This window comes from Stomoxys calcitrans, chromosome 3, assembly GCF_963082655.1.
Source record: "Stomoxys calcitrans chromosome 3, idStoCalc2.1, whole genome shotgun sequence".
NCBI classification, from domain to species: Eukaryota; Metazoa; Arthropoda; class Insecta; order Diptera; family Muscidae; genus Stomoxys; species Stomoxys calcitrans.
In genome coordinates, this window is record NC_081554.1 from 94,386,016 (window position 1) to 94,403,019 (window position 17,004).

Genomic DNA, 17,004 nt, shown 5'->3' on the forward strand with positions numbered 1-17,004 from the left:
TAAACTTTGCAATATTGGTAATAAATGGAAGGTATTGTTGCGAGTAGATTACGAATATGCGAAGCAATCATTACATTAAAAATGCAAATTTTGCCCATGAACATTCCACTAAGGAACAGGGGCAAACTTCTCACCTATCAATGAGTGCAGTCCGAATCAAGTTTAAGCTCAATGACAAGGGGCCTGATGGTCTCGCCAAGATACGAACCCAGGCGTTCAGCGTCATAGGCGGACATGCTAACCTCTGCGCTACGGTGGCCTCCAAGTATGCAATATACTACCGCGCTTTGATCGACCACATCTTAAATGAATTCGTAACTAGGTCTTCTTAAATATTTTTTAACAAAGTTTTTATAAATATTTTAATAAAATGTACATTACAAAAAAATACATTATCAATATTGGGCATGCGTCTTTGTATATATTATTTTAATTCTCCACAGGCATATATAACAACTTTACTAGAAGTGGCGCCAGTTTTTGAGCCGACACGTTCAATTTTCCGCACAACTTCAGCTCCACTGATTACATGACCAAATACAACATGCTTATTGTCAAGCCAGTCGGTTCTGAAAATTCAAGGACATATAAAAAAAAAATTAAATTATTGATAGGATTTTAATGCCAAATTGTCATATATTCTGCCTGGCTATCTATTAAATAAGCAATAAAATAAAACTTATTTCGGAATTCGAAAAGTATAGGACTAAGTAATAAACGAACGAAAAACAAGGTGTGGAGGGGGCTAAATCAGATCTATTCATTTTATATCTTGGTCTCACTCAAGTTATGTTAATTGTTTTTCAAATTTTGTTATTTTAATATATGTATATAAGAAATCTTGTTTATGTCTTATGTTTGTTTTAAATACGATACATACTTTGTAGTGCAAATAAAGAACTGGGATCCATTCGTGTTTGGTCCGGAATTTGCCATGGATAAAGTGCCGAAACCATTGTGTTTTAGATTGAAATTTTCATCAGCAAATTTTTTGCCATATATTGACTTTCCACCCGTTCCATTGTTGTTCGTAAAATCTCCACCTTGGCACATCTGTTGAAACAATATTGCAAAGTTTACTTACATATATTGAGTTTAGTTCCATCTTTCTTTTGTACTTACAAATTCCGGTATAACTCGATGCAAACTACTGCCTTTGTAGCCAAAACCGTGCTCGTGCGTACAAAGCGCCCGGAAATTCTCCGCAGTTTTTGGTACAACATCAGCTCTCAATAACATAACAATTCGACCAACATCACTGCCGCCTATTCGTATGTCGAAATATACTTGGGGATTCCGTTTTTCACTTTTTTCAATGACTGCCGGGCCGCTGGATGCGTTCGGTATTTCTTCTGGAGTCTGCTCTGTGTTATTTACTTCGCCATCCTGTTTTTCAGCTAGCGTTGCTCCGGCATGCTTCTGCAACCAGTCATCATCCGCCCACACCGGCTTGAAGCTTCCCTCTTTAATACGAACCGGTTTTGCCAAATTAACTCGGATCGTACGACCACAGAGCTCAGCATCATTCTGAATATATCGTTAACATTTTAAATGATTTGAATACTACATAAATTGTTTCACATTTCATACCATGTTGTCAATAGCGGCATTTGCATCTTCCGGGCATTCATATTCTATAAATGCGAATCCACGATGCTTTTGTGTTTCATAGTCAACAGGCATTTGTATGTCAGCTATGTCACCAAATGGAATAAAAGCATCATTTAAGAGTTTTTCGTTGACTTCATCTCCCAACGATCCTACATAAATGGTTCGTTTATCATTCGACATCTCCTATAAACTTAGCTAATTGGTATAATTTATTGTTTACATTGCTAATATCAAACGATACCATCTAATCGATGCATAATCGATTTTTGTACCCTCCATTAAGGATGGGGGCTAGGTATATTTAAGAAGGTAAAGTCATAAGCCAAGCTGATAAAATTTTCCAGTTGCAGAGTCTTATGTCAAATGGTTTGTTTAGATTTAAAAGTTTTTTCAACATTTTATTTATTTTTCACATTTTTGATGTTTTATTTTTTAATTGATACGTTTGTAATCACAAATCTCTTAATTTTTTGGCTGCTGCAGGTGGCAATGGAAATAAAAACTGAAATGTGAAAGTGGAAATTTCTACCCCCCATTTTTTGTATTTCTTGTACTGTTGATTTCGTTGTTATTAGGCGTATGAGTTTACCTTCTGAAATATAGCTAGGATGAGGGTAAACTAAATGCAGAAACAGAATGAGCGCGTCGCATTGCACAAATGCAACTCTCCACATAAAACCCACAAAAGTTACGCGGAAAAATTAAACAAATTTCAACTTTGACGCCTAAAGCGTGCGTCATTGTATGTTGCTACAAGTGAAGTCATAGCGAAACAATTGCAAGTGGTCTAATTTGTACAACAACCACATACCTTATGGTGCAATCCGCCAACTTGTCAGCAAGATGTCATTTCAAAAATTATTTTGTTCTCAACACAACCAAAGAAAGAGGAAAAAAAACAAAAGGAACGTGCAAAAAATGGGGTGGTTTGCTGTGAATGACAGAATTGTTATCATAGTATCGTCAAACTGGCCGGCCACTGACCGGCTATTTTCAGCTGTTCGAGTAAAACAACCTTTTAAAATCCATCTTGACTTGAGTAGTGTTTTTAATCGTCTCAAATGGTTTAACTTTTGCGACTAAGCAAATTTATTCAAGGTAAAGTCACTAGACCAGCTGATGGAATTTTCCAGTTCCAGAGTTGTATTTGTTTCAATTTAAAATTTATAAGTTTATGCAAATAAAAACTAGAATGTCACTTAGGATGTGTCCAGAAATTTAACAGCCCAGTGGGAATTTCCATCACCATACCAACAAATGCAAATTTTGCCCACGAACATTCCTCTGAGGAACAGGGGCAAACTTCTCACATATCTATGAGTGCAGTCCGATTCAAGTTATAAGCTCAATGATAAGGGGCCTCCTTTTTATAGCCGAGTCCGAACGGCGTGCAGCAGTGCGACACCTCTTTGGAGAGAAGTTTTACATGGCATAGTATCTCACAAATGTTGCCAGCATTAGGAGGGGAAAACCACCGCTAAATTTTTTCTGATAGTCTCGTCAGGATTCGAACCCAGGCGTTCAGCGCCATATGCGGATATGCTAACCTCTGCGCTATAGTGGCCTCCACCACCCCATACCTACAGGGTTGTATACTTGATTTTGTTGTTGTTGGGCTAGTGACTTTACCTTATATAAATTTGCCTAGCATTGTACGTGGTGCCTCTTATAAGTAAGTACGGAACTTCTATACCTAGTGAACATCTGAGACTATTATAAAACGGCGTTTATCGATTTATAGCCACTAGTCGCCGACTTCCACACAAATTGTCCAATTATCGATTAGTCCGAAAATCGACTATTAGACTGGTCATATGTTTTCGTCAGAAGAAAAATAAACAATGAAAGAAAATTTATAAGATAACTACGGGGTTGAACCTGGGAATTTATAAAAAATTAAAAAAAATGTCGAGTAATTTGTTTCGTTCCGCAAAATACAAAATTGATATTGGTGAAATTACTAGAAAACTAGTAACTTCCTCATATCGCCGGCTTTTTGTAGCATTGCTTTTTGTCTGCATATTTTTTTACATATTGCCGCCTGTTTTTCGTTATCTGTTTATGCGAGTACCGGAAAACAAGGGTTTGTTAGATGATTATTTTTATTCAACATCTCGTTTCATATTTTCATATTGTTTTCATTCTCTAGATCCTTTGCTGCAGTGCATGGACGATCGGTTGACTCCCTTTTTTTTGCAAAACTTTGAGTTTGATGCTAATATAAGACACGTGCCTCCATTCATTGAGGAACGCAACATCATTCCATACGTGGGCAATGGATATATAGGTCTGGAGGTAGCACATGATGCACCTATGAATATAAAATATGGCCGTGCAATGCAATTGCCAACCCAGTTTCATCCAATAGTGTCTGTTTTTCAAACTGAAGCTGGTCGAGAAGCTACAGCAGTTGAGTATTTGTCAGGTATATCTTGGAGGTAAGTTAAAGATAACGCCGTTATAATTTACATAACTATTTGGGAAATCATTGCTCAAATTAGTTAAGAGTTCGGAGCGGGATCATTATGGTCATTGCTTATTTAATGGCACCAATAACTCGCCTTGTCATATCGAGTATCAAAGGCACTAAGTGTTTACGCAAGAGCCGATGCCGCCCGGCCTCTCACTGAGACTCGCCACTCGATACCACTGATTGTCCGCGACTACAGTTGTATATCACCCAAATCAGAGCGCAAAATTCCAAACCGTGTGGTGCTCCCGTGTCGGTTTGAATCAAAAATTTGTTTGTCATCGCCGATTACTGGCTTAGGACATACTCCTACAATCGGTTTTAAATACTAAAAAGTAACCTCGAAAAAGAAAAAAAACTATTCCGGAGATAAGAAGTTGTTTTCTATCTTTCGAGTGTCCAGATCCAGGAACTCTGCGGCTAAGGTGAGGTACGTCCAGAGAGATATGGGTCTGAGACGATTGTCTCTGGCTGGGAAGTTAAACTAGTGACGTGTGTCATGTCAGTCACAATCGGGACACAAATCCTGCACGTTGGCATCAATCCTTGCTTTATAGGATTTGGCCCGGATGTATCTGCCGGATCGTAATTGACCCAGAACTACTCTGGTTTGTCGTGGGAAGTCAATTTCTTCCATTGCAATGAATGGCGGTCGTTCTCTAAGGACTACATTCACCCGGAAGCTATTCACCACATCTGCCAACGTGTCTGCATGAATGTTATCTAGACTCACTTTATATGCCGCTTAATCTAGAGGTTCTCTCTTGTAGCGCTGAACCTCAAGCTATAGATCATATAAATCTGCTTTAAAGCTTCAGGGCGGTGGATATCTATCCACAAGGCAATGATTTGGGTGGTCTCTGCGATAACAGCCCAAAAGGTATTGCTTAGACAGCATGTAGGATCGCACTGGTAGGATCTTTGTCTCCTAATGGAGGTGGTCCATATGAGAAAAGAGGGCCATTCTGACACATCTGAATATTATTCCACTGCGTGTCACATAGCTAACGCTGCATAACTTACCAAAGATCGGCCAAATGCTTTGCAAATGGTCAACAAGGTTTCTTTGTCAGCACCCCAAGTGCTAACGCCAATTGACTGTTGTTTCTACTTTTGGAGAAAAGGTAGAGGTTAAACACCCTGCCTTAGGGAACTCCCTGTTACACTCTACAATGCTTCGACTTCTTATCCCTAAATTCCACAAATGATTGACGACCACACAGATAATTCGCGACCTAGCGTATGCCTTCTATAGGTCCAGTGCCACGAGGACCGTCCTATCACGTGGCCTGGGCTGATTGAAGACACGGCAAATGTGTGCGGTGATGGCATGCAAAGCAGTTGCTGTGCTATGCAGTCTTTGGAATCCACGTTGATGCTCGGCGAATGGAAATTCTCCCACGAAGGGAGCTCGGTATGTACGACTCCCCCAAACTCGGGTCCTTTCCAGGCTTCAGTAACGTGATCACTCTGACCATTTTCCAGACATTGGGAACTATAAGAGTGTTCAAAGACAGGCTGAGACAGTAGTAAGGTACTCAACTTCAGGTAAATCCAGATTCTTCAGCATCAGTGCAGAGAATCCGCCGGGGACCAATCGCATGGCAGCCGGTTGTACGTACCGGATTGACCCAATGGAATCCTTTATCGGGGCTGCTGCCCCGTGTACGTGTTTGATAATCTTTTTTTTGTTTAGCGATTGCTGCGTAATATAAGGTGCGTTCGCCTATTTTTCCAGTAACATTTCGCCGGTAAAAATTGCAGGAGAGTAGAAAATTTTATATATGTTTATCCCCTCGATAAATGTAGGCACCGGGTAATTAATAAGGACTCTTTTTTGACGCGAAACCCGCTTCGCTATTATATCTTTTATAATTCGGAAAAACATATTTTCCTTTGCATTTCTGTAATGCAGCCTTTGTTTTTATTTTTTTTATTTAAGCACCAGATAACATATACGTTGAAGGGTATTTTAAAGAACCACACTCTCCTGACATCCGCAAATTTTTGGAAAAACCCGCGGTGGAGTTTTTTGTCAAAAGTGTGATCATGGACTCAGACATAAGCCTCAAATTCGTGCTCCAGTAGGTTTCCATATGAGTACTAACTTGCTCGAAATCGAGGGGCCCCCATTTTTTTTTGAATCAATTAAAAAATTAATTGAAAATTTCAACCATTTTTTTAATTGGATCTATTAAATTTAAATTTCAAAATTTTTACCTTGTTTAAAAATTTTAGTTTTTTCTTACTGAGCTTACAGAAATGTGCCTAATAGAACCAACGACCTGCAAGCTCATTTTGCAGTCAAATATTGCCAATTCGCCAGAATAGCATAGCTACTAAGAAGATTCTTACAACCCATATTTCTGGGTGTTTCTTTGTGATTTTTGATATCGCAAGGATCCAATGGACTTATGCGGTTTGCGGATTGTATGCGGTTTTGCTGATTTCAGTCTTTATTTTTTATTTCCTTAAAATATAAGCCATTAATGTCTTAAGTTTATTTACATATTTTTTTTTAGGTTTCAGTGCTTTTCGAATATGTTTGTATCCTATTCGTATTATGCACATCGATCTCACCCCAGTATTCTTATGCAAGAAATTAAAATTACTAATACACGTAATACCATGGAAGAAGTTGAGTTAATACTACCACGTGTTCATTTTCTTTCCCCGATTACGCGCACAATTCAATTGGGTTCATCAGAATCAGCAAAGGAATTTCAAATTATCACGGGGACATTGAATCCCAGCCCCGAAGATGCCTCAACTATTATTGTTGTGACCATTGTTATGCCGCAAATATCACGAAGCATTCAGTTGAAAAAACGCGGTAGTATAAAATTGGAAATACCTATAGCAGTTCACTATTCAAAGCCACTCAAAAGAGAAAATGAGGAACAATTGAATACTGTCACGGCTGAGACTGAACAAAAAGCCACATTGGCTATGAGCAAAGTCCTACAAATATTACAATCGAAAGTTGAGTCTTCAAGTAAAGCCCTACATAATTTTCGACAGTCCCATATAAATGTGTGGTCAGATTTGTGGGCAACTGGTTTTACTATAAGCACTTCAAAGGCAGAGAATAGCCTGAATGGCGATCGCATTAATGCTACTATGTATGCCGTATTGTCTCAAACGCGAAGCTACGAGTTTGAGGAATATGTTTCGGTTTCAGCTCCCTCAAAGCAAGAAATAGCCAAAGCTTTAACTTACGCCGAAGGTTGCTATGACTCGTATCATACTCTGCAGGCCGATAATTTGTGGTTACCCATGGATTCTTTGGAAAAATTAAATCATCTAGTCTCCTCCTGGATGCTTACCCTGGAAAAACAGGGTTGCCATAATTTAATCCGCGCTGGTTCTTCTGGTGTCATTCAAGCTATGGTTCTTAGTTTTGGTAGCTTTCGCTTTAGCAATCAACATTTGGAATGTAATATGCATCCGAAATACCTACATCGTGATTTTCATTTTCGTCGCTTAAATTATGGAAATCGAACACATGTCAACGTGACAATAAATGTGACGGAAGATAATAAAGCAGTTATAAATGTCGCATTGGACCGTTCAGATCGAAGTTATTATGCCTGCGATGGTGGTTGTATGGATGAGCCAGTTTTACTGACGTAAGTAGAATTTAATTTCGTTAATATTTTCTTAAATTCAAAAAAATATGCTTGTTCCAAAATTAGAATTGCACTTGTAAGTTTCCCTCATGTATTATTTATTCGACAATAAAAGAAAATTTTCTGTTGTCTGTTCAAATAATGGTACATTGGATATAGTTTGACAATAATGTAAACAATCGTTTAGTCGTTATACAATGTGCTAGAAATTTTAAACGAAAGAAGAAATCAGTGATACGTTGTCAAATATATAAAAAGAAAGTAAGTTAACTGATCATCTACTGATGATCAGTTAACGTTTCTTAGTGAAAATCTATTATATCTTCTTGACTGCACCGTACCTATTTGCACACCACTTCCTCGAAAAGCTCAGAACTGTTGGTTTAGTGAGTCAATTAAAAAATTAATTGACAAGAGAGATTTGGTTTACAGACGATGGAAACGTTTTAAATGCCCAATGCTCCATGAAGAATACCGAACACTCAGAACTGATGTAAATAAAACAATTAATCGCGCAAAAGCTGGCTATTACGCCAACAAATTCCGCCAGGCTACCGATTCCAAAAAAAAGTGGAAAACAATACGAGAAATTGGTGTCGGGTCCACTCCTATAGTTGAAATTGATGCAAATCCTGATGAACTGAACGCATCTTTCCTAAACAGCACAACATATCTTGAAGATAATAATATAGAAACAAACCCAATAAATGTCATATCAAACACACCAGCATTTCCTGACTTTACAACTTTTGAATTTGCATGTATTCGGCCTATTGATGTTTATGAGGGTTGCATGAGTATAAAATCAAATGCAGTTGGTTTGGATAACCTACACCCAAAATTCATAAAATCCACCTTACCATACACACTGTCGTATATCACATACTTCTTCAACACAATTCTAACAACTGGCAAATATCCGACCACATGGAAACATTCAAAAGTTATACCTGTGCCAAAATCGAAAAATGGAAATGAATATCGTCCCATATCAATTCTGCCTTTCTTCTCAAAAGCTTTTGAAAAGATAATTCACAAGCAAATAAGCGCATACTTAAACGAGCATCGCCTCTTATCCAGCAAACAGTCTGGCTTTAGGCCAAGACACAGCTGTGTTACTGCTTTAATCGATGTTACCGAAGATATTAGGTCAAATATTGATGATGGACTGGCTACTTGCCTAGTACTGTTGGATCACTCAAAAGCTTTTGACTGTGTTAACCATGAGCTGTTGTGCTTGAAACTGAAGCACTATTTTAATTTTTCTGCATCTGCTGTGTTGTTAGTTAAAAACTATCTCTGCCAAAGAACTCAGTCGGTTGTAATCAAGGATATAATGTCCAAATCTCTTCAATTGAATAAGGGTGTACCGCAGGGTTCGATTTTGGGACCACTGCTTTTCTCGATGTACATAAATGACCTACCACCACGGCTCAGATACTCCTCTATACATATATACGCTGATGATGTCCAGCTCTATCTGAGTTTTGCTAAACCTGAAATACGTCAAGGTTTTTTAAAAATAAATGAAGATTTGGGCATTATTTCCAACTGGGCTCATGCCAACTATCTTAACATAAACCCTAAAAAATCAAACTGCATCTTAATTTCAAATCGCAACCATAATATTATTACTGAAGAACATATATTAATTGGTGAGCAGAACATATATTAATTGGTGAGAACACATACAGCTAGTCGAAAAGGCTAAAAATCTTGGTATAACTTTCAATAACTCACTGACATGGACCGATCACATAGTTGCGACTACTGGAAAGATATTTGGAATGATAAGAACACTGTACCAAACACAATCGTTTACGCCAAAACACATTCGCCTCCTTTTGGCTAAAACGTACTTACTGCCTGTGCTCTGCTATGGAAGTGAACTGTTTAGTAAATGTGACTCTAGGAGCACTAGACGACTGGAGACAGCTCATAATGCAATAATAAGATATGTTCATGGCCTAAATCGATACGAGAGCTGTTCACCCTATGAAAAAAGCATATGCAATATGAAATTTGGCGATTTTCTAGATATAAAAAATCTGTTACTATTGCATAAAATCATTTATGAAAAATGTCCAGAATACCTGTACCAAAAGCTGCAGTTTGGGAGAACAAACAGAAGGATACTATTGGTGATGCCTCGATATCGCCTTTTGATATCACAATGGCAATATCTAACAAATGCGATCCGCCTATGGAACTCACTACCCTTGTCAATACAATCTATTTGCAACGCAAATTCATTTAAAAAAGCTTTACAGAAAAATCTTTAAATAATCTTAATATTGATAATGTTTTAATTAAATAATGTTTATATTGTCAAAATTATTTGTTAATTAATTATATATTACAAATGTTACTTTATATACTACTAATCTCTGTTGAACTGTGTTAAATGTCATTGATATCTCACATACAGTAATTATAAGATCATTGTTATCTTGTTGTATGTGAAAACGAACAAATAAATCTAAATCTAAATCTAAATCTAAATCTAAGCGTAGGACACTTGTTTGAATCTTTGAGTGGAGCGGACGTATTTTTATTTCGATCCTCAAGAATTTTCTGTATCTCGTAATAGGTAGTTCAAAGAGGATAGAAGTAGCATAGACATTTTTGTGCTCTCAAAATTGTGCAGCTAATGTCAAGCCTATAGGTGTCAGTAATTATTGGGTTGCCCAAAAAGTAATTGCGGATTTTTTAAAAGAAAGTAAATGCATTTTTAATAAAACTTAGAATGAACTTAAATCAAATATACTTTTTTACACTTTTTTTCTAAAGCAAGCTAAAAGTAACAGCTGATGACTGACAGAAGAAAGAATGCAATTACAGAGTCACAAGCTGTGAAAAAATTTGTCAACGCCGACTATATGAAAAATCCGAAATTACTTTTTGGGCAACCCAATATTTTATTTTTCTTCAAAGCAAGCAGCTGGAAGCTATGACTGCAGAGACCCCATATATGTGCATTACGCCATAGTTTCCTTCACGGAAAAGGAAATACTGAATATTTAGAAAATGCAAACCTAGCAAACTGCATGCCATTGAGAGCAGAATTCTGCTTTCGGCATGTTCTTAGAAAACTCTCATATTCACTACCGTCACCAACAAGTGCGAAGTTCAAATTCTTTAGTCCCATATAATCTTTAGTGTATATAACGTATGAATGAGGTAGTAATTTTTTAAGTCACTCAAGGATAGCTACGATAGAGTTATCCATTAGACGGCTGATAATCTGAGTCTGTTTTCAGTGGAGCGGCAGATCTCTAGATCTGACCCAGAGTAGGTTTACAATGGACTGCAAAGACCCAACAGTATGTTTTCTGCTGCTGAAACCTCGACTGGTGGAACGTCTGATCCAGGCTCCACTAGCCGACAGGCGACTGGTCAGCAGGGGCTTTTGACAAAGACACCTGGTTCGAGTCTTAGGGACAAGGCTGAACCTATTTTACCTTCGCGTGCCTATAATTTGCCTAGGCCATCGGCATTCTTAGGCCTCTTTAAGAGGTTGGAATAATAAGAGGCGCATCGCTCTCATGTTTATTGAGAGGCTTGGTGCGAATGATATCGATAAGGAGAGAGACTCCCATAATTGGGCTCGAAGGTTCGCTGAACGGTCTACACCAAAGCCCACAAGGCTAGTATCAGAAACTGCTCCGCAGTCAGCCAAAACACTGCGGTCACCTGGAGGTATTTCATGCCCGAAAAAACTAAGTCGAACAATAGTAATAAGTGTCCCAGGACCTTTGCAAATGTCGCTAAGGACAGCTCGGTGATGGTAGTTGTCGACAAGGAAGAATACTCAGGGTTGCATACCTAGAAATAATTGGAGTGGTATAGTCAATGGACTTTCATCAGAATATTCCGATGTGATTGCGGAATTTCCTGGCTCTCCTCCAGTTTGTGACGATGCAGGCTGGTATCGGGGCCAATAGAAACAAATTGCCTTCGGGGATCAACGCTCAATTGAAATGTATCGTTGTGCCCTAAAAAAGATTAGTGAAATTTGGCCAGGCGCAGCACTGGATCTTGCCAAGAAGGAAGATATTCCTTCTCGACCAATGTCGCAGTCTTGAATACTAAGGATTCCCTCAGATCCTGAATCCATACTTGGAAGACTAAGAGAATGTAATCCCAATCTTTCAAACGCCAACTGGAAGATAGGTAGATTTCATGAGGCTGATGCTGACCGGAGCATGCAGTATTCGTACTAAACTCCGACTCTCCCGCAAACCTCTGTGTGGGTGGGTCATCCGGTTGGACCGGGCTCAAGGTGTGAGCCAGAGGGGAAGGACGGAACTCTAAAAGTAATTCGGCAGCAGCAGCTAGTGAAGCATCTAAGGAGGAATCGTCCACTCCACAAGTGTGCATGTTCTGAGGAAGAGTGGTTCCATTGCTTTCTCGTTTCGGCTCCTTTAAGTCGCCAAGCCCTGATGATGTTGAACTACAAGCTGTGTCCGACAGACTGGCCCCAGCATGTCATATATACCTGTGGGATGGAGAGACAGGTGCTTTCAATAATGTAAAAGCGACGTCAATCATGAAGAAGTTAGAGTTTCTAGGCATCAACACTACCGTAAGAAAGTTTAAGTATTAATAACTTATTTACTAAAAGATGCATTACGTCAGGCTTGGGATCTATAGATCTAAAAAGATTAGTCAACAGAGTAACACCTCAAGGAGGTGTACTGTCTCCTCTACTTTGGAATATAGCCATTACTAAAGATTATTGTCTCTGGAAGAAAAAGGTGTAAAAGTGGTCGCGTATGCTGATAACGTGTGAATTGCGGTTAGGGGAAGTTTCCCAGCACTCTAAGAAATATATTTCAGGAAGCTCTACGCGCAACAGCACAGTGGGCTACCGAAAGTATTCTAGGCGTAAATCCGTGCAAGACATAAGTGGTTCTTTTCAGCAGGAGCTACAAGTTGCCTACAGTGGAACCTGTTTCCTTGGGTGGAGAAAAAGTTCCATTTACAGAAAGCGCAAAATACCTGGGTGTTTTGCTGGACAGGAATTGATCTTCAAATTAAACATTTTGGAAAGAGCAAGAAAGGCAACTCTTGCCCTATACACCCAAAAAAGAGCCATTGGCAAAAGTTGGGGATTTAGACCGCGTGTCATGCATTGAGTATATACTGCAGTCCTATAATTCAAAAATCCACCTACTGCTCAATACTTAACCGGATCCAAAGGATGGCTTGTTAGTGCATCACAGCCGCACTGAGGACGACACCATCTGATGCACTGAATGTAATGCTACATCTTATGCCTCTGAACATTGTGGCTACCCAAATTGCAGCGAGAACTGCTGTGAGGTTAAGGGAGCTTTCTCATTGGTCATGTGCCGGCTACGGACACTGTGTTATAGTTGATACAATATCCGATGTTCCAGGCAGTGTGGATTACACCCTACCTGAGCCGCTTTTTGATAAAAATTACTGTACCACTATTCCTAACAAAACCGATTAGAACTACGATATCCCTGGTAACAGAAGTTACTTAGACTACTATACGGATGGTTTTTGGGCTTTGGGGTGTACTCTAAAGATCTAGAACTGGTCACATTGAAGAGGTTACCCGACCACTGCAGAGATCCTTGCAATGTTGAATGCGCATTCGTCGCCGACTACCTTAACTCAGACTGCGTCGACCCGAAAGGCTTCGGGTTAACCATGTTTATTGACGGCAGTCCTCTGGCCTTTACCGCCAAATCGTCTGCCCTTTAATATCCCCTTATTCCGTTATGGCCCGGCACCAAAATGATCCGGATTTTCCCATCTTCAGAGAAGGCGTTAATCTCCTTCTTACACTGCAAGACTGTTCGTGACCTTACCGTCCTGGTTTTTATTGCCCTTATGGCAATTTTACTGTCGATAAAGATGTTCACACTCGACGTCCTCGCGTTAGCACCACACCACTTCACGCATTCCGTGATCGCCCGGATCTCCGCCTACAGGACCGTATTATGGTCAGGCAGTCTAAAACAGTTCTCCGTCCCTGGATTCTCAATGTAAACCCCCAATCCCACTCTGTACTCTAGCTTTGATCCATCCGTGAAACATGATCTTCCAGATGGCAATACTAGGGTTCCGTCAATCCAAGACTGTGCCGATGGCAGCAGTGCCTTGCACTCGCCTTCAAGGTTCATCTCAGGTATCCGATCGGAAACCTCTTCCCTTCCTTCCAGGTTTCCTATCGTCGCCTCGATTATACTGCGATGGCATGAGCTGCTCCCATCCTCAATCCATTCTCCCATCGCCTTAAGTCTCATAGCCGGAGTGGCTGCCTCACACTTAATCTGTATGTCAATGGGTCGGACATCTAGAATTGTCTCCATTGCCTTAGTGGGCGTGGTCCTTATCGTTCCGCCTATGCCAAGAGCCAGTAGAATATTCTCGGATTCAGGCCCCATATCGAGCCTACGGCCCGTCTACATTGTGCCCAACATCTGTGAACCTTCTCAGTACGCTCTTGAATGTGACACTTCCAATTAAATAAGTTTGTTGTCCATATTTAAATCCAAAATTCTCTACGTTTCGTCAACAAGTGAGTAAAGTGTTGTTGAAGCCTAGGCTTCTTGGTTGAATTTTAGACTCAAGACGTATATCAAGCATTTCAATGGGTTCACATACATATCCCTTAGCTTGAAGAATTCCTATTGTAAATTCACTCTGCCTGCGTATTCTTTATAGTATTTGGTGTCGAATTTGCCAATTTGCAAGCACTTATAACTTTAAGCGAACTCAGTTTCAACTTTACCGGAGAGTTTATTGTGTTTCTCTAGGGTGTCTTTGATGTCATTGGATTCTTTGGCAGCACGTTATTCCTGATTTTCGTAAACAGCGTTGGGCAATTTTCTCCACAACAAGGCAACTTTACCATGGTCCTCCAAAGAGTGTGCCTCCTTCTCGAAAACATGTACATAGCGGCTTTACCATGTCTGAAAAATTAATCCACTTTCGGGTTTATAGAAAAATTTCGTCATAGAGTACGCGAAAGATTCTATTAGTTCCATTATTGCTGCTGTGAAAGTGAGTGGACTTGTTCCAAAAATTGCGTTTGCATTTGCATTGCTTATTGCTGCTTAGTCAATAATTTTTCAATTCACCCGTCGGACATGGTGAATCGATATTAAGTTGCTTGTTCACCGTCCTAGTCGATGAATAAAAAGACAAAACAATTAGGGATTCTTAATTTCACAAGACAATAGAAAATTTTAAACGTAGTGGAAAATTGGCGGTCTGTCTGAGGCATGCGTAGAGTTAGTAGGCAATAGTAGAAAATGTAAAATATGTACATAATGCATCCTTGCCTTTGACGTTGATACCAGATTGGAATTTGATGTGCAAATTTCATTTCAAGTCTAATAAAAGAGAGCTTGTGCTTTATTTCGTTGGAATCGGTCTATAATTGAAGGAAATATCCACATTTATGTTTGTTTCTCTTTCGAGACGAGCTCAATGATCGGAGATTTTTTTTTGCATTTGAAAAAGAAAAGCAAGAGATCCCAACACACACCAACCACTATGGGACGCGTTTCGTAATTTGGTCACAATTGCTCATCAGCCGTACGTTGGTGTGTTGTACTTGTACTGAATTTATTGCTCGCTCGACAACCCTGTCTACTAGCTGTACTTTTCCTAATGCATGTGTTTTTTGTGTAATGGCAAATTTTCTGTCTGCACAAATCACACTACTTCCATGGTACGCACGAGATTCTTTACATCTGCTGAAAGTTGTATGGATGGCTTCGAACGCTAGACCACGGCAATGGCTCTCGCTGTTGCTCCGTGCGCCCAGGTTCGAATCCCGTCCGGGCTCTGCCGAATTTCTCATTTTTAAGTATTTTGCATGTTAGGGCGAAGATCATTAAATTTGCCAATTTTTGTTTGTTTCTCTTTCGATCGTTGGCTCGTTTCGAAAGAGAAACGAACAAAAATTGTAAATTTTAATGATCTTCGCTCTAACAGGCAAAAAACTTGAAAAAATATTCACATTTATATTTGAAACTTTAAAGACCTATATCTCAAGAACCAAGGTCCTCCCCGAACAAACTTTTTTATTTTATTTTGTTCAGCGCATGAAGCACTTTCATGTCAGTCCTCAGAGAAAATTTCACTAAAATTTGTCTTTACATAGAATTTTATTGAAATGTTGTCTTTAAAAAATTCCGTTGAAATTTTGAATTATCTCTCGACGAAATTTGATTGGGGCATTCCTAAGAATTGAAGAAGAATCCCATGGCAGCCGGTTGTACGTGCCGGATTAAACCGATGAAGTTCTTCATCGGCAAGGGCTGCCGCCTCAGTGTACAACACACTGCTACAACAACAACAACAACCGAAGTATTAGAATATACTGCTAAAAATTTATTAATACCCACATACATATATATCTTGCAATATATTTCACTTTAGACAAAATCGGCGACAGTTTCCAGTCAAATTAACGGAACCATTGACTGCCATTCTTTATATAACTGAAGACAAACAACATATGGTTGAACTGCATCAAGCTATACATGTCAAAGAAGTTGTGGAAGGTACTCTATACTATTAATACCAAAAAAATATAATTTATTAATGAACATTGGTCTGAATTTTTGTTACAGCTCCAGCTCATGAACAACACATAATATCACTACATAAACACGGCCATCAGTTGGGTGGCCTTCCCACACTCTTTTGGGTGTCTGTGTGTGCAATAATTATAGTATTTCATATATTTTTGTGTAAATTAATAATCAAGGAATATTGTGAACCTTCGGATAAAATAAGATATCGCTATAATAAACCGTGATTTTAGGTTCTAATGTTATAACTTCCTAATTTTTAAAACTCTACCTTCATTTCTAATCTAACAATAATACACAAATTTTCTATAGAACAAATTATGGTCGGAAATGTTTTAATCCCTGTTTTTTTAAAGGAAGTTAAAAGCCAAGAACTGACCTTCTAGCTTTACCAAGTAAATGCTCTTAATATTTTTTTTGTGTACGTATTTGAAATGAAAGACACAATGCTAATAAAAACAGACAAATAAAATAACATTATATGACCATCACAACTTTTAATTAAATTTAAAGCAAGTTTTTAAGTTTTTAAAGTATCACACTTTTAAAAATAAAGTATAGAAAATATAATTTTTAGTCGTTCACTAAGTAATTTTGTGTTTTTTTTTTTTTTTTTTTTTTTTTTTTATTATTCTTAAGTCTATAGATTATAATCCTTACAGACTAAATTATATGCTAAATATTTACGAATATATACATATTTTAGATTCAA

General features: G+C 38.6%; 2 protein-coding genes across 2 annotated transcripts; one reads left to right on the plus strand and one right to left on the minus strand.

The window, feature by feature from the left end:
- Positions 1 to 333: 333 nt before the first annotated feature.
- Positions 334 to 1,839, minus strand: LOC106084050 (peptidyl-prolyl cis-trans isomerase E). Its single transcript, XM_013247480.2, has 4 exons — positions 1,591 to 1,839; positions 1,123 to 1,527; positions 881 to 1,053; positions 334 to 569 (listed from the first exon to the last, which is right to left on the minus strand). Exons 1-4 carry the CDS (start codon positions 1,789 to 1,791, stop codon positions 425 to 427), a joined length of 924 nt encoding a protein of 307 aa, XP_013102934.1. The 5' UTR covers positions 1,792 to 1,839; the 3' UTR covers positions 334 to 424.
- A 1,573-nt stretch (positions 1,840 to 3,412) lies between these two features.
- LOC106084055 (uncharacterized protein KIAA2013 homolog) lies at positions 3,413 to 16,772 on the plus strand. Its single transcript, XM_013247494.2, has 5 exons — positions 3,413 to 3,694; positions 3,761 to 4,049; positions 6,604 to 7,710; positions 16,138 to 16,262; positions 16,332 to 16,772. The coding sequence occupies exons 1-5, from the start codon at positions 3,517 to 3,519 to the stop codon at positions 16,517 to 16,519; spliced, it is 1,887 nt and encodes a 628-aa protein (XP_013102948.1). The 5' UTR covers positions 3,413 to 3,516; the 3' UTR covers positions 16,520 to 16,772.
- The last annotated feature ends 232 nt before the right edge of the window (positions 16,773 to 17,004 follow it).